The following is an 18,849-nucleotide window of genomic DNA, read 5'->3' as shown; positions in this document are numbered from 1 at the left end:
CCCAGAACCATATGATCTATCCACCCTCTCAGACTCCTCCCTGCTTCATTCCTTCACCCTTGGGACAGCCATCTGGTTCCCAGATCTTTGCCTGTTGTCAGACTCACCTATTTCCAAAGATCCAAGAGACCTCTGGGGACCCACTGCTAGGATTATCAGGGATTGACTGCCGCAAAACAGTGAGTACTACTTAAATCCTAATTCAGCCAACATTTATCAATTATTATTGTTAATAGAGGACTGAGCCAGGTGATTGGAGAGTTAGGCAATTTAGAAAAAATTTCATCCCTTCAACAGCTTCCAAAAAAGAGGAAAAAACATGCCCAGATAATTGTAATGTCTGATACTATCTGTTGTGTGCCTTAGAGAGATGGAGGAAAGGATTGTGTGAAATCCAAGGGGAAGGGTGGTTATTGACCAGTGGGATCAAGGACAGCTTCATGGAGCATTGTGGCAGCTTAGTTGACCTTTAGGAGATGATTAAGAAAAATTCTGTGGGTGAAGAGAAGTGAACTTTCTAGCATAAGGAACATTATTAGCATAACAATTTTTATAAGTTAGCTATTTCTTAACTTTAAGGAAAGGTTTGCTGCCACACTGATTATCAAACATTGGCCAAATCCAGGTTTCTTTTAAGTAAAAAAAAGTCAAAACAAAAAGCCTCTGTCTGGGAAATTATTTGACCTATGGACTGTAACTGAGTGTATATGCGTCAGTGATTATCTGTATGTGTCCGTGTCCATGTATGTGTATGTTTACATGTTGGCACTTCAGATCCTTGGAAAGGAAGTGTGGTATAGGAAAAGAGAAACTAATCCTGGTACTGCCACTAATTAGAAAATTAATTCATTAATTAATTGATCCCCATTACCTATAGATAATTCCTTATCTATTCAATAAGGATGTTAGAATTCTCTCTTTCCTACCTTACCAAGATATTGTAAGGATTGAATCAAAGGGCTTTTTAAACCATAAAATAATATGCAAATCTAAAGTATTATCATTTTAAAAAGCATCATTTGGTAGTACCATCGCTTTCTACATCACAGTTTTCCTGAAACCCAAGTATCTTGCTTGTTGAGTCTGTTAATTCCTCCAAATCAGGGGCCTAGACAGTTAACCCCATTTGCCATATTTTCCGAAAAGTTCTAATTGGTTCAGATTTATCATTAATATTTTTCCATGAGGCAAATGAATATAACTGAGATGGATTACAGGTAATCAGCTCCACATTTTTGATGATTTGGCATAGTTTTAAAAAGCTTTAAATTCCATCTAGTTATTCCCTTGGCAGTTTTCTTTTCAGTCCACAGACTCTGACCTTTGAGATCTCTGCATTCTCTTTGAAATTCAACTTATTTTCACAAGCTTGAACTAAGCTCTCTCTCTCTCTTTCTCTTAGTCCTCTAGAGAAGCAAAGTATTTTTTTTTCTCAACTTTTTTGGACCAAAGTATTATTTTTCAGGTACTTCCCTTTTAGCCTCAGGTCAAAATGTCTCCCCTCATAGTCCTGTTGCCTCAAGCCCTCTCCCTCTGGATTTCTCTTGGCAAACCTGTGATTGGCCTTTAACACTGAGCTCCCTTTTCAGTTCTCTGAGTTAAGCCTCATCAATCCATCAACACCTCCTGGGTGCTTTTAAGCCTTTCTCTGGACTCACAGTTTCACTAAAAAGCTTCTTTGGTTTCCAAGTTCTGTGACCTCAGAAATAGCCATACAGGAGAGGAAAGTCTCAGAAGCTGTTCCCAAGGATAAAGCTGTTGTTGATTGTAACACAAGTCACCATCCCCAGTATTTTGCTATATATTCTATCTACTATATAACCCAATAAATAAGAATTTCCTAAAGACACATAAAACACAGGAACACAAACATTTAGGGAAAAACGACCAGGTAGCAAGTCTTTCTAGAGTTGCCATTGCTAGAAGAATGCTTCATTTGCCTTTGGTTATCTTTCCTGTCAATACAGTGTAGAATCATTTAAAAACCTCAGTCTAGAGACTTGGTTACTTCTCTTTCTGTATGCTGTTGACTTTAAATCTCAAAGAGGGAAAGAGGTATGCTCTGGCTAAAGCTATTGCATCTGCTGCCTTCCTGCCCTAAATACCTATAAGTAATATAATGTTTGTACTTTTAATAAGGACTTATTCTTTAACCAAATGAAAGAACTCTTAAGTGAAAATTTCAGGTATCAGTAAGAGATTGGTAGAGAAAGACACTTTGGAGATAAGTGCTTCTTCCTATTTATACCATTTATATCACTTAAGCAATTCTATGCTCTCTGAGATTTAGAAAAGATAAACAGAAAAAGATAAACCAATGATACTTCTGTTGGAGTATTCCATTTATTATTGTTTCTCAAGATTTTTCAGGAGCTTGGGAATAAAAGTAGTTTCCTAACCATTTTTTTTTCAGGAGAAACAAGTTAACACAAGTAGGCGAGATTCTCTCTGATCCAAATGAAACAGAAGAGCTTAGTAAAAATAAATAAATCCGTAAAATTATAGTCATAGAAAGTTAGAAGTAGAAAAAACCTTGAATGTCATTCCATAAGAATTTCAGAGATGGAAGGAATGTCAGAAACCTTAGAGACTAAAGGACCTCTATAGGTCTATAGAGGAATCCCCACCAAATGGCCCTCCAACCTTCATTTGGAGATTTTTAACAAGAGAGAATTTTCTGCTTTGTCAACCAAGTGCATTCAAGGGCCTTTCTTTCTTTATTCTTTCTTTCCCAGTGCTCCTTAAAAAGCCCTTTTCTGTTGCCTTTATTATATATTCTTGGTCTTTGCTAATTATGAGATTTTTTCACTCTATTTTTTGGGGTTCATCTTCCCTAACCTGTTTTTTGTTTCCAAATTCTGCATATTTTAAAACGGTTCGTTGAATTCCTGTCTCTTAATATCAGTCTCTTTCGACAGATTTCCTGTTGGCTTCTTCAGTGGAACTGTTTCTATTTTTCAGATTTCACTCTTGAGAGCTATCTATCCCTCTAGGATTGGTATCCCCCAGAGAATTTTAATCTATGGAATCCTCTTTTTCCTTTCTCCTCCTTCAAACTCTAGGGTGCACATAAGATTTCCCACCTTTGGATCCATTCCCTCTTACCTGGCTGCTCTTTTTTAGTACTCATTGGTAGATCATCATCTATTGACCTTAAGTGTAACTGTACTCCCATAATAATTATTATTATTATAATTATAATAAGCATAATTCATTTAGATCTTTAAGGTTTGCTTTTAAGCTTATATCCCTTCATGATCTGATATGAGTCACCTTTTTAAGACTAATAACATGACTAAAGAAGGAAATGACAAATCACCCCAGCATCTTTGCCAAGAAAATAATATGGTTCATGGGGTTATTAAGAGCCAGACACAATTGAATGACTGAACAAAACATGTACTCTGCAGTCCAGTCGATTTGAACATCTTGATTTTTTTAATATACAATATTCATTCTACCTCTGTACCTTCACACAGGCTGTCCCTCTTTCCTGGAGTATACATACCGTCTATTCTACCTCTAAGGATTTCTAACTTTCTTCACATCTCAACACTGGTACCTCTCCTGACAAAATTGCCTGATACTTACTATCTATGGAACCTGAGAGACCAGTTTGTAGAGTAAATAGAGCACTGACCCTATAGTCAGGAATACCTGAGTTCAAATCCTGACTGAAACACTCAATAACTGTGTGACTCTAGACAAATCACAAATCTCGGGGCCTTTGTTGTATAAAGGGTCTTTAAGGCACTGCTACATTCCTAAAACAGGAGACAAATCACTTCCTTTTTGGAAGCCCAATTTTTCTCACTTGTAAAATGGAGGGAATGAAGGGTAGGACAAGATTATTAATTGATCTCTAAGGCTCAAAATCTATTGATTCTGCTTTTTGGGAAAAGTTGTTTGTTTGCTTGATGAATGGCCCAGATATATCACAAGTAAGAATATAAAGTGAAGGAATTCACATATAAGTACGGTTACTGAGAAAGTAATTCTGTAGTTAATGTCTCCTGTTTCTCCATCACACTCACTGAAAGAAGAGCCTTCTGCTGGGTTCACTTCTCTAAGATGCCAGGTAAGATAAGTTTGCATTTGCATGGGTTCAGAGGCACACATGGGACTTTTTATTTGCTGGCACCAGATTCTCACTCAACTGGTTATTCATATATGTCACACATGTCTTCTCTCTCTTTTTGATGCCTAAACATTCCAGTAACTCAATCAAGCAATTAGTCCATTTGGGAGAAAGATTAATGCACAGGAGGCAAGTATAGAAATAACCCTCTTACCTCCTCATCTCTGTTTGTCCTCCAGATGTAATTCAAATCCCACCTTCTTCAGGAGGCCTTTTTAGGTCCTACCAGTGGCTAGTACTTTTCTTTCCGAAATTTTCTTCCGTCTCCCCTGTATATGGGCAATTAGATAGTATGGTGGATAAAATGCTAAGTCTGAAGTCAGGAAGAGTACTCTTCACATGTTAAAATCCAACTCCAGACATATGTCCTCTATTTCCTCATCAGAATGTGAGTTCCTGATCCAACCATTCTGGAGAGCTTGTATACCAAAGAGATCATAAAGAAGGGTAAAGGACTCACATGTGCAAAAATATTTGTAGCAGCCCTCTTTCTAGTGGCAAAAAACAGGAAACTGAGTGGATGCCCATCAGTTGGAGAATGGCTGAATAAATTGTGGTATATGAATATTATGGAATATTGTTGTATAAGAAACTATCAGCAGGATGATTTTAGAGAGGCCTAGGGAGAGTTACATGAACTGATGCTAAGGGCAGTAAGTAGAACCAGGAAAACTATGTATACAACAACAACAAGATTATGTGATGATCAACTGTGATGGATGTGGCTCTTTTCAGCAATGAGATGATTCAGGCCAGTTCTAATGGTCTTGTGATGAAGAAAGTCTTCTGCATCCAGAGAGAAGACTGTGGGGACTAAGTGTAGATCACAACATAGTATTTTCATTTTTGTTGTTGTTGTTGTTTGCTTGCATTTAGTTTTCTTTCTTATTTTTTCCCTGTTTGATCTGATTTTTCTTGTGTAGCATGATTATTGTGGAAATATGGAAGAAGAACTGCACACGTTTGTGCAAATATATTTGATTACTTGCCATCTGGGAGAAGGGTGGGAGAAGGGATGGAGAAACAAATCAGAGCACAAGTTTTTACAAGGGTGAATGGTGAAAACTATGCATGTGGTTTTTTAAATTCTTTTTATTATTATTATAGCTTTTTATTTACAAGATATATGCATGGGTAATTTTTCAGCATTGACCCTTGCAAAACCTTCTTTTCCAACTTTTCCCCTCCTTCCCTCCACTCCCTCTCCTAGATGGCAGGTAGTTCAATACATGTTAAATACATTCAAGTTTATGTTAAATACTATACATGTATACATATCCATACAGTTATTTCGTTGCACAAGAAAAATTGGACTTAGAAATAAGGTAAAATTAACCTGAGAGAAAAATTTAAATCAAAAATGCAAGCAGACAAAAACAGAAATGCTATGTTGTGGTTTACATTCATTTCCCAGAGTTCTTTCTATGCATGTGTTTTGAAAGTAAAAAGTAAAAAAAAAAAATTGATTATCATGGGAGGACAAAAGAAAAAAGAAAAAAAAAAAAAAGAATGTGAGTTCCTTGATAGCAGGGATTATTTTTTGACTTTTTTAAAACTCAGGAACACTTAGCATAGCATTTGTGATCATTTAATAAAATGTTTGTTGACTTACTGACTATAGAATAGAGAAAATAAGGGGATTAGACTTAATGATCTTTAAGGCACTGCTACATTCCTAAAACACTTCCTTTCTTGAGGCCTAAATATTCTCACTTGTAAAATGGGGGAAAGGAGGGGTAGGACAAGATTATTAATTGATCTCTAAGGTCTCTTAGCCTTGTAGCAAAAGAAGAGGAAAGATTCCTAGGCAATTCAGGCTAGGATTTTATTAATCTCCCTGCATCCTCCCATCCCCATCATCATCTCCTCTCAAACAAGTATCTAATAAATCTATTTTGGGTTAAGCTCTCTACCCTATTGAGATATCATACTTAACTTCTATTTGCAATCAATACAATTTAATGGTTAAAGTGCTGGGTCTCGAGTCTGGAAGAGTTGAGTTCATAACCAGCTTCAGACACTAGCTATGTGACTCTGGGTAAATCACTTAACTTCTATATGCCTCAGTTTACCCATCTTAAAATGAAAATAATAATAACCCCTAGTTTCCTCATCTGTAAAATGAAAATAATAATAGCACCTACCTCCCAGAGTTGTTCTGAGAATCAAATAATATTTGTAAAGTGCTTAGCATAGTCCCTGGTACACAGTAGCCACCTAATAAAAGCTTTTCTTCCCTCTCCCTCCTTCCAAAATATCATAGTGAAACAAGCATCAGAATGGAAGTGAAGAGATCTGGATTTTAGTTCTGGATTATGCCATTCACTTTCTGTGTGATATCAAGGAAGTCATCCTCTCTGGACTTGAGCATGTAAAACAAGAAGTTTGGATTAAATGTTCTCTAAGACTCCTTCTGGTTTTAACATTTTATTATTCTATGAAAAGGAATGAGGACTAGACTCTGATTTCTTTTAAGCAAGGTAGTCCCACAGGAGGAAATTCCCTTTTCAAATGCAGATTAGCACTTTCTCTGCAACTCACAGTCTTAGAGAGTTGACTAGAACTCTAGAACATTTAGAAATGGGGATATTTGTCCAGGGTCACACAGCCAGGATGTGTCAGAGTTGCAATCTTAACTCAATTCTTGGTCCTAAGGCCAATTTTCTATCTACTATGCTACATTTCCTCAAAGAAATTATTTCATGGATCAATTTCTCCAAATACGGTTAGTGATGGTGAGTCACTTTTTAGTCTTTCTCCACTCTCCATGATCTCATGTGGGAATTTCTTGGTAAAGATACTGCATAATGGTTTACTGTTTTCTTCTTCAGCTCATTCTGATTGTGGAAGATATGTAAAGTTGTTGGGCAGCTGGATATTGTTGTGTGACCTAAGACATCATGAAGTTTGTTAAAAATGTCATAGTTAAGATTAAAGAAACAGATGAAAAATTCTAGATGACAATTTTAAAGAAACAGATGACAAAACTGAGGCAAACAGGATTAAGTAAATTGCCCAGAGTAACTCAAGTAGTAAGTCTCTGAGACTGGATGATGATGTCTTCCTGATTCCAGCCCCAGAACTCTATCCACCTAACCTCATTGTAATATAATAATGATGATAACAATGAAGATGGTGATGGTGATGAGGAAGATAACAATAGCAATAATAGCAAGTTGGCCTTAGAATCTGCTCAAAGCTGTTGCCATAAATATTTGTAGAACTTCAGTTCAAATCTTGAATAATAAAGTTTGTGCCTTGGGGCAAATCACACCTTTCACAGACTTAGTTTTCTCATCTGTAAAATAGAGATAAGGATACTTGGACTACTTCACAGATCTGTGAGGATGTAATGAAATAATGCATACAATTTGTTTGCAGAATGAATGAATGGATGGATGGAAATGTATTTATTAAGCACTTACTATGTCCTGAACAATGTGCTAAACACTAAGGATACAAATACAAAAGCAAATATAATCTCTGCTCTCAAGGAGCTTACATTCTAGTAAGAGAAGACAAAAAGTGAAACACAATAAGCAATTGTTCTTGTTAAAACACAGTCACTTCTATAACCTTGGTCCTGTGGTATGAGATGCTTAGACTGTCATCACAACAAGATTAAAGAGTAATTTAAAATTTAAAAATGATATCAGTCTTGGTCACACAAAGCTCTGAATGCATCTCTTTTGCTCCAGGAGAATAAACAAAAAATCTTCCTGTTCATCCTGAACAGTGGTCCGGTGATTAGGCCTAGTTGGGATTACTGAATCCAGGGAGGCATTTCATTATACTATATGGAACAACAACAATAATAGTAATAATAATAAGTAACATTTCTTTCTTCATAATAACCTTATGAGGAAAACAGTATATAAGATGTGATATCATCATTCTAATTTTATAGATGAAGATATGGAGGCTCAAAGGACTTGAGGGATTTGCTCACATCAGTATATGGTTTTGAATACCATATTCAAGCACAAATAAGGAGAATTCTAAGTCGAGGGTTCTTTTTGCCACATCACAATTTAAAATAATGTCTATAAGCCTGTCCTAGATCTGCCTTGTATGTACTGGTTTTCTTGCACCTCAGTTTTTGAGTGGATTTACTGATTTTTATTAAATTTGCTACATGACAGCTGTTAGAGTGGAAAGGATACTAGTCTTGGAGTTCTATGTTCAACTAGTAGCTTTGCTTTTTACCACCCATGTAACTTGAGCTAGTCATTTCACATTCTGTCTTGTTTCCTCCTCTTTAAATGATGAAGTTGGGTTAATGACAATGATAGCATTTATGCAGTGCATTATATATCCTATCTCGCTTTATCCTCAAAACAACCTTATAATTATCCTTATTTTACAATTATGGAAAGTAGAGTTCAGAGAAAGGTTAGTAATGCAGGGTCACATAATTAGTCATGTCAAAGGCTAGTACCTAGGTGGTACTGTGTACAGACTGATTGCTTGGCCTGGAATCAGAAAGAAATGAGTTCAACTCTCACCTCAGATACTTGTGTGTAACCCTGAGCAAGTCACTTAATCCTGTTTGCCTCAGTTTTGTCATTTGTAAGATGAATTGGAGAAGGAAATTCAAAATACCTCTGTATCTTTCCCAAGAATATCTTAAATGGAGTCACAAAGACTTGGACATGACTACAATGACTAAACAACATGAATATTTGAACTCAGGTATTCTTGACTCATAAGTCCTGTGCTCAATCCATCAATACTACTTAGCTACCCTAGAAGGAACCTTATAAATAATCTAGGTCAACCTGTTCATTTACAAATAGTAAACTGAGGCCCAATGGTTACTAAATGACATCACATAGGGGTTAAATAGCAGAACTAGGAGATGAAAGTTAAGTATTTTCATCCCAAATTCAGCATTTTCTTACTGTAAGAGTCTACATTTAGCTTCATTGTAACTCTTACAACCTTTGATTCTAAGACCTTTGCAGCAAATAACTCCAGATTAAGATTTGGCAAATTTTCCAAATGGAGCATAGAATCAAGGAAGGATGGCCACAAGGTTTCAGTACAATTCAGATTTAATAGTCACTGCTGCCCTTTGGTTTAGTTGATTAACAAAAGGCAATCCACAATCTAGTTTTTTAAAAAAAAATAGGATTATTTAATTATTATTATTTATTATGGAGTTATCAACAATGAAGTCAAGCTTATGCCATATTCAAACACAAATAAGGAGAACAGAAAAAACCCAAGCTATTGCTTGCCATGAGTACTTTACAAGTTTTTGTCAGGCCTTCTGTTTGAAAGGGAAAAAAAAAAAAGAAGTGTTTGGGCAAGTTTTCAATATTGATATATACATGTTTAGATGTTATTGTTCTTAATCTGGATGGGCTTCTATGGTCCTAATTAGCAGTCAATATATCATGCAAAGTGCCTGCCTGGGGTGGAACTGAAAAACTTGGGAATATTTGGTACAGCAAGACCCACATTTTAAGGAGTATTACGAAATTGTTACCAGCAAGTTGTTGTTTCTTTGTAGCATTTATTGTATCCCAAGCAGCTGCCAAACACAGAACAAGACACAATGAGACACAAGCCCCAGCTGGCACTGGGGAAGCAGCCAAGATTTCCTGCCTTTATCTCTGTCATTTGCAAAGAAGAAAGACTGAGATACAGAGCCCAAGAGAAGTCCAATTTCTTTTAGATGCTGTGCCTTTTCCCTTCAGACAGTGGGGATTTTAGTAATCGATAAAGATAGTTATCAGCATTGTTGTCAATGCAGGACAAAATCTATGAGAAAAGAGCCCTTAGAGTCTCATTCATATAAAAACATCACTAATACTGTTATTTCTGAAATGGCTGAGCCAAAGATTGTTTCCAGAGACATGACCTTGAAAAAATATTTCTAATACTTGCCTTGTGGTTATAGTCATTTTCTTTTCTTCACAAATGTTCTCAAGTTTCAAAGCAAAAGAAATGAAAGTTACGTTTGGAAATCAGTGCTTTTGTTTGAGTTAATATGGAACAAGGAGAACAGGGTTTGATGAAATAAACAGGTAATTCCTAAACCTGATTTGAGCTAGTAGCTTCCTTCTCCAGTCAGCCATCACCAGACTTGTTAACAAGTTGCAGTCAGTCAATAAGCATTTGCTTATTGAGTTCCCACAGTGTATTCTATACCATGCCTTGAGTCTTGAGTAGTAAACTCCCAAAGGTCAAATTGTCACTTATTAAGAATCTCTCCCTTCTTCTGACTTTTCTTCAGTTCCCTAGTACCTAGTTAATTGGAAATGTTATACAGAGAATGAGGTAACCAAAAAAGTTGGATGGGATCGGGGAATAAGAAAGGGGAAAAAAGGATCTAGATAATGTCCAAATTGGATAAAAGGTTTCTTCATCAGGACTTTGAGAGGTAGCCTGACAGAATAGATAGAAAGCCAGCTCTGGCACCAAAGAAGGTCCAGTTCAGGTCTTGCCTCTGAGCTATGTGATTTAGGTTGTCTTTTAAATTCTCTACAGCTATTTGCTTTATAGATATTTACCTGCATAGATGTAGGAAGTTTCCACACCTGAGATTCCATACATTGAAGGAGTCACAAATCTGGACTTTTTCCCCCATCCCAAAAAAGTAATTAAAATAAAATCACATATTCACAATCCTTCCACAAAGCTACAATGAGTATGAAAGAACAACAAAATCCTCAACATAGAAATAAAGTTCATAATCCTAAGTCTCCACTGCCCTTCAATCAAAGCCTAAGCAAAATGGCTCTATTAGTGCTATTCCCTAAGCTGATCCCTTGGCAGGACTTAATGACAACATCAAACCAGTCTCAGCAAACAGAGAGGATTGGCAAATACAGTAGACATGCTCAGTGCAACTATGGCTACCTCAATTTTCTAACTGGTAGACATTTTGCTTTCTTCTCCTTTTCCAAGTTTCTCAAGAAGGCCATAATATGTATAATGCAATGAACTCAAAGAGTTAAATAAGTTATTTTTTTAGTTACTAAACATGTTTAGAACACCACAGTAGGGTTGGTCATGGTGCTGCAGGCATATAGGATCAGTTGTCTGCTCTTACATTACAAAAGCCAGAAATAAACACTGGAATAAACCTAATGTAAGAGAAGACAAGATATCCAAGTTATCCAGATTCTACCACAACTAGCTTTGTAATCTTAAAGATGCCATTTATCTTCTGTGGGCCTCAGTTTCTTGATCTATAAAATGAGAATGTCCCTTTCAACTCTAAGATTCAAAGACTATATTGCTTCCTTTCTCTATGAATCGGTTTCATTAATACAAAATACCACCAGTTTCTAATCACTTCCATTGTTCATAGGATCATAGACCCAGATCAGATAGCACCTCAGAAGCCAAACAATCCAATCCCTTTATTTTATAGATGAGGAAATGGAGGCCCACTGGGACTAAGTAACTTATCCAGGATTTAAACCCAGATCCTCTCACTTCAGAATCAATACTCCTTCCATTGTATCATATTACCAATGGAAAGTTTTGTCTGGCCACATATACTTGTGGAATGGAAGCATATGGTTGAACATTGTTAAATTAATCAAAAATCTAAATATGGACTATATTTTCCAATCTCGAGCCTGTCCAGGAGTTGTGTTCCAAGTCTCACATCATGGATCTATCATGATTTTACCTGGCTAGTTATAATTCTTTTTAAATTAAATGCACTGATCTTATTTTCAGTCCTATTGCACTAACATTTTCCAGTCACCATCCCAATACAAATGACTAGTCTTTATATCTACAGTAAAAATGTTTCCTTCCTGCCTGTTAATTTATAAACCTGACTTTATGATGATAAAATACAAAGGGCAGATGCCTCTGGTGTCAGGGTTTCATACCCAATTTCCTCCTTATTCACAGCTCTTCCTCTGACCCCTCATTTTTTCTTTATTATTCAATCATTGCCATGGGCAATGATCCAGTGTCAGAAGCAGAGTAAATCCTGAGGAGTGTGGTTTTGCTTCCTTCAAAGGTTTTGAATTAATGAATTTGTCTTTAAGAGGTAGGAAAATAGAGATGTTTACTTGCATGACATCTGTGATTGTGAGAAAAATTTAATTTCCTAGTAGATTGTGACCTAAAGGATATATTGTAAGAGTCTTAAATCCATTGACCTATTGCCCACAAAAGAGTATTTTCCCATGAGGCATTTCTTAAATAAGGATCTAGTCTCCTGAGAAGCTTTTTAGCTTTTTTTCCCCTCTATTATACTAACTGAAAATACATGAATTGGAATTCTTCTGAGTGTAAGCCTTTTTTTCCCCTCTAACCAAAATAATTCTTTAGGGACCTATTTAAAGTGCTTCAGTTTTATCATTTGCCTTGATGTATAAGGGAATGTGTTCATTAAATTGACTTGTACAGAAGCCCAAATTTACTTAGTAAATCATATTAACTGATGGTGAGGGATTCTTGGCATGAGATTTTCAGGTCACCTTTAAGCTGGTAACAGTTTCTCGGCTTGGTGAAAGATTCCATAAACTCACTAAACTATATAAGACCAAACAAAGATTTGATACTGAATTCTTATCCTTCTTGGATTATTTGCCTTAAAGAGGAATCTTATACTTTTGCCAAGAGAATTCTGGACTTACTTTCCCACCTCATATTTTGCAAAAACATTCATTATCTGTGATGACTATGTAATGGTGTTCAACTGAGAAAAATTAAAAACCACAACTAGATTTTGGGGGGCTTTGAAAGTCCAAAGAAGTTTTTTAGATTATGGCAATCCTCTCATCCAATGGTAGTGAAACATTCAACATCTTAAGCTGGCAAGTTTTATATTGCTCCAAAGTCATGATGTTGGAAGACGATTCATGAATCAGCTACAAACATCTGATTTTATTGCATTCAGTTAGATTAGATGAGAGGAATTAAATCTCAAAAAAAACAAATTCCTTTCCCCTGGTTTCAGAAAACACTTAAGTTGAATATTTTACTCCCTCTGATTCTCAATTATCACTAAGAGAACACATATCTCCTATGGTGTAAGCCACTTTCTGAGAAAAAGGCAACTGTCATTTCTCTAACTTATTAGTAGTAAAGAACTTACCATCTGACCAAATTAAACTATCAAGCCATAAGGATTAGTTAACCCTCAACTTTCAGCCCTTGACACTTTACTAGCAGAAAATCCTAAATCATACTATCATTTCTTTGCTATCAGAGGCAGCTTCCCCTTAACTTCTAAGTGAATTTGCAATATTATCAGTGCCCAAAATGCCATATGAAGTAAGAGCAGGAAGCCACATGTTGAAAAGAGTAATCATTCTGATTCTCCCTTACAAAAAGTCACAGTCTCAGTGGATGGATTCTCCTGTTCCATTCTTCTTTCTACAACTCCCCAGAGTTGTCATAAGATACTTTAAAGCCAATCCATTTAAAAACACTAAAAAACACATGAAACACGCTGCCAATAGTGCCAAAGATGGTGTTCAGAAGGAGATAGAAAGTGCCTCCCAGGCCTACAGCAATATCTTTAAGAACAGTTGGGATGGCACAAGCTGTATACATGGGGAAACTAACAATGTCCACAAAGATTCTGAAAGGGATACTCAGAATTCGGCAAATGGTTTTCAGCAGGCAGCAGAGAATGCGTAGAAAAGCCCTGATGATTTTGACGATGACTTTGACTACTTTCCAGGGAATGCTCACCAGTTCTTCCCCAATGGTCATGATATATGACACAGTTGCTGAACACATTCTGTGGATTCCATTTTCCAGAATACCTATAACTTGCTTGGTAATGTACCATAGGCAATAGAAAACATTTTTCAGAATTTCAACTACAAGGTAGTATATTAATTGGAAAAGCTTGACAAAAGGCGTGGCAACAATGCTCCCAATTGTTCTAAGAAGACTGCTCTCATTGGCTTCTTCTGGCAATGACGCAACAGATCGTTTGTTCCGAGTACTGGATAATTGGCTAGAACTTGACTTAGCCTGGACCATTCTCTCTTCATCCTGTACATGGTTAACTTTTTCAAATATTTTTTTCATTTTCTCTGTGTCTTGGTCTGCTTCCCTACAATTATTTTGGAACAGCTGAGTCCCAGATGGAAGCAGCTTTTCAAGATCTTTTACCATCACATCTTCTATGATATCCCCATCCCTCACACGCTTGATGAATCCTATAGCCCATCCTCCAGGAGCAGCACAGCAAGCAGCCAACCAAACAAAGTCAGGGACAGATACTTTGTCCTTAAGTCTGTGGTCTGAGGGTACTGCTCCTGTAATGACATAGAGGTCATCTCCATTTCCACAATACGGGGCCAAGGCAAGGTCCATTAGGCTATTCACATTCATGTACCACCTTTCCCTGAATGATTGAGTCATAGGTGCAGCATTTGTGAGGGTATATGTTGCCACCTGAAAATCATCACTGTTAAGAGAACTGAGGTATAGTTGTCCTTTTTGATACTCAGAATCCAGGTAGTCAGAACTTAAGGCCTGTTTGCTTCCAAGATTATTTACAGAGCTAACGGCATCTTCTTCAATCATCATTTCTCCAAAGTTGCTTTTGGGATCATCTATCTGAAAGATAAGAAGGAACACCATATTTAGTTAAATCAAAAGCCCATAAAACATGTCATATTCTTTCAAAGAAAACATAGTCATTCAATGGATAATAAGTGCCTTCTGTATGCTGTATGCTAGTGCTGGACAAAAGGGGAAGTACAAAGTTGGAAAAAAATAAAAACACAATTGGAGTGCCTATCAATTGAGAAATGGCTTAATAAATTATGGTATATAAATGTAACAGAATAATACTGTACTGTAGGAAATGATGGAAATAGTTCCTTTTGTATATGTATGTGTACAATCATGTAAAACATTTCCACAGACCCAAAAAAAAAATGAAAAAAATAGTGAAAAATAGTATGCTTTGGTCTGCAATCAGACTCCATCATTTCTTTCTCAGGATATGCATAGTATTTTGCATTCATTAAAAATCTTTTGTAACTGTCTTGGATAATTGTATCGTTGAGAACATCTAAGACATTCATAATTTATCATCACACAATATTAGTGTTACATTATATAATGTTCTGATGGAGACAATTTCAGAGAAACATGGAAAGTCTTGTATATATTGATTCAGAGTAAAAAGGATAGAATCAAGAGGATATTTTATACTATGGCAACAATACTATAAAAATAAAAAGACTTTGAAAGTCTTAAAAACTTTGATCAAACCAATGCTCAATTATGATTCCATAAGAATGATAATGAACAAACAATGTTACTTACCCCCTGATAGAGAGATGCTAAACTATGCAAAACGACACATATTTTTCGTTAAAGACAATATGGAAATGTGTTTTTCCTAACAATGAATAATTTGATACAAGAATTTTGTTTTTATTTTTTCCCCTGGGATATCAAAGGTAAAAATGACAAGAGAGGGAAAAAAAAAAACTTAAATCATAGTATCCTTGCTCACATGTGACTTCCAGCTTAGTAAAAGCATGATCCATAACTTCAATACATAACATGACATGATGAAGTCATTAGAAATAATAACATAATGTTTTCTTTCATAACATGACTTGTATGGAAACATTTGTATAACTTCTCAATGTGGGTTGGAAGTAGAGAGGAAGAAAGGGAGAGAATCTGAAAATCAAAGTTTTAAAAACAAATGTTAAAAATTATTTTACATGTAACTGGGAAAAGTAAAATATCAAGTAAATTAAAAAATACTCAAATAAAGATAAAAGAGGAAAATGACCCATACTATAACAACTAAAAAGAAAACAAGACATAATAGCAGAACAAAGTATACTATGATGTTGTCCTTACACTATAAGGTGAAAGTCATCACCATGTGGAGAGTAGTCACTCATTTGTGAAGGAGGTAACATTTCAGTTGGGCTTTAAAGAATGGATAGGAAATTTGGTTTTTAAAAATGGATCATGGGGGAAATAGAAACATGTTAATTCTGACAGGGATTATAATGAAAGACCTTAATGTGGTCATTATGAAGCAGAAATATTTTAAAATGTCCTGCAATTTCAGGAATTACAACAGTGATTTTTAACATTAAGCAAAAAATCATTTTATCCAATTTAGCCTAGTATTTTGGAATAAAGATGTATGATACCAGTGTTATTGATTAAAAACCTAAAGAATCAGAGAGAGGTAACTGGACACAGTGTACAGACAGCTGGCCTCAGAATCAGAATGACCTATATTTGATTTCCACCTTTGACATATCCAAAATACAGGAAATCTCTTTACATACTAGTCCCTTCTCTTAATTCTCTAAATTGCAGAATGGTTGCTGATCTGCATTGGGAGAAGTTTTTTCCTCTTAACTTTCTAAATTGCAGAATGGTTGCTGATCTGCACTGGGAGAAGTTTCTTCAGCAGGGAGTTTCCCACATGGTGAAATCATAGGTTCAAACAAAACAAAACATCCAATTAGAAAGGTAAAAGTTACAATAAAATTGTCCTGTACTTAGTGGAACTGCATAACCTAAATGGTGATTGTGAGTAGTAATGTGAAGAATTACTGAAATCAGGCCCAAAAAATGTTATGTAAGGTTATTTTTGCTTGCCTGAGTAACCATCAGAACATCCATCAAAATATGATCCAGTCTGTAGCACAGGACATGCTTTCTACCATTACAGTCTGCAGGCTGGCACAATCAGTCACACAACAATTTTGCACATATGTTCACCTACCATTGCAATGGTAATAATATAGAAATATTATCTTTGGTAGGACTTTCTGAAGGATTTTCTAGAAACTAATGCCAAAGACAAGGATGCCCATCGATCAGCTCTACTTCATCAAAAGTCAGCTATCTCACACTAAGAAATAACTATTTCCAATTCAATTCAACATAAATTTGTTAATCACCTACTATGGCAAAGTTCTATGTTGGAGAGATCCTTTGCCTCCAAAAGTTGAAATATTATATATGGGAAACCCCAAGTAGACAGGATTAGCTGAAGATCGGTGAATACAAGGGGAGTAAGCAATGTGAAAGAAGCTATGAAAGATAGATCCAAGCCAGATAATTAAGGGTTTTAAATGCCAAATGGGAGTTTATAAATGTATAAAGGGTACTTGAAAGTATGCATGCAGGTATGAATCAGAATGTATTCATCTTTAGGATTTATAAAATCTTTGCACACTAGAATACCACGTCTGTTACTATTTGTCCTAACTCTTCCCACTCCTTCATTGAGTCAGAATCTGACACATAGAGAGGTCATCAAGGGATGAAATATTACCTCATTTATATAGAGGTAAAGGTTTGCAAAGACTTAGCTCTCTCTTTAACAATATTCCCATATCAGTCCAAACAGCCCCAAATCCTGTCAACTGGAAAACTTCCAAAAAAAAAAAAAAGGTTCCCCCCATATCCTTAGACTTGTTTTTACTTTTTCATGTTTCTATATATTTCATGACTCCTTTGGGGCAAATTTGTCAGTTAGACTGGAATAACTAAACATTAGAATGAAAACAAGAAAAGTTGATCTCAACACACTCATAAAAATTAGGACTGCAATTCAAGCAATCAACAGAAACTCTCCAATTGTTGGCTACAATTTAAGGCACACATTTATAGTAAAAGTGTATATGTTGTGGTGTGGATAAACACATGTATAGCTTTAATGAGGGCAGTTAAATCAAACTGGGGAAAAGATACTGAGTTTAGTGTTGATTCTTACACACTTAAGCACATTTAAAATATCCAAACCAGGGCAAAATTTAATCTTAACTGTGTTCTGTTTGAATTTAATTTGTTGATGACATTTTTTAAATGACTGATATTTGCATTTATAGACCAAAATATTCATAGCTTTTTTGTATAGCAGCAAAAAATCAGGAAAGTAAGTACACATTGATTTCTCAGTGGAATGGCTAAAAAAAATTCTGGTTTATAGAAGCAATGGAATATTATCGCACCATAAGAAATGATGAATATGAAAACAAATGAGAAGCATGGAAATACATATTCTTAGTAAATTACACAGAAACAGGAAAATATTATATATAACAACTATAATGTAAATGGAAAGAACAACAACAACCAAAACCCCAAACAAACACAGAAACCTAACATCATACAAATATAATGAGCACATTTGGTAATAGAAAAGTTGAAAAAATACATTTCTATTCTGTATTTGCATAGATGGGTGAATAAGAGTATGGAATATATCATATATTATTAGCCGAAATGTTACCGGTTTTCCTAAATTGCTTTTTAAATTTTTGTAGCAAGGGAAAGCTAAGTGGATTGGGGAGTGATATATTAGAAACAGAAGTTACATAAAAATAAAAGGTATCACTAAAAAAAATTAGTGGAGTTGGGTGGGCTTGTTTTCTTTACTTTTATTATTATTATTTTTAATTAAAGCTCTTTATTTACAAAACATATGCATGGGTAATTTTTCAACATTGACTTTTGCAAAATCTTGTGTTCCAAATTTTCCCTTCCTTCCCCCCACCCCTCCCCTAGATGGCAGCTCATCCCATACATATTAAATATATTAAAATAGATGTTAAATCCAATATATATAGACATACTTATACAGTTATCTTGCCATACAAGAAAAATCTGGTCAAGAAGGAGAAAAAAAAAAACCTGAGAAAGAAAACAAAATGAAAGCAAACAACAACAGAAAGAGTGAAAATGCTATGTTGTGGTCCACACTCAGTTCTCCTAATCCT

At 35.5% G+C, this 18,849-nt stretch overlaps 1 protein-coding gene across 1 annotated transcript in view; it reads right to left on the bottom strand.

Annotated features, from left to right (window-relative positions):
* Positions 1–9,059: 9,059 nt before the first annotated feature.
* Positions 9,060–18,849, bottom strand: part of ENDOD1 (endonuclease domain containing 1) — a 33,041-nt gene continuing 23,251 nt past the window's right edge. Inside the window, exon 2 of the mRNA XM_003764309.4 lies at positions 9,060–14,692. Coding sequence (XP_003764357.1) covers positions 13,493–14,692 — 1,200 coding nt within the window. The 3' untranslated portion in view covers positions 9,060–13,492. The remainder of the gene's footprint in view (positions 14,693–18,849) is intronic.

Source organism: Sarcophilus harrisii, chromosome 3 (assembly GCF_902635505.1).
Source record: "Sarcophilus harrisii chromosome 3, mSarHar1.11, whole genome shotgun sequence".
Lineage (NCBI taxonomy): Eukaryota > Metazoa > Chordata > Mammalia > Dasyuromorphia > Dasyuridae > Sarcophilus > Sarcophilus harrisii.
This window is presented reverse-complemented; position numbering and strand designations above follow the sequence as displayed.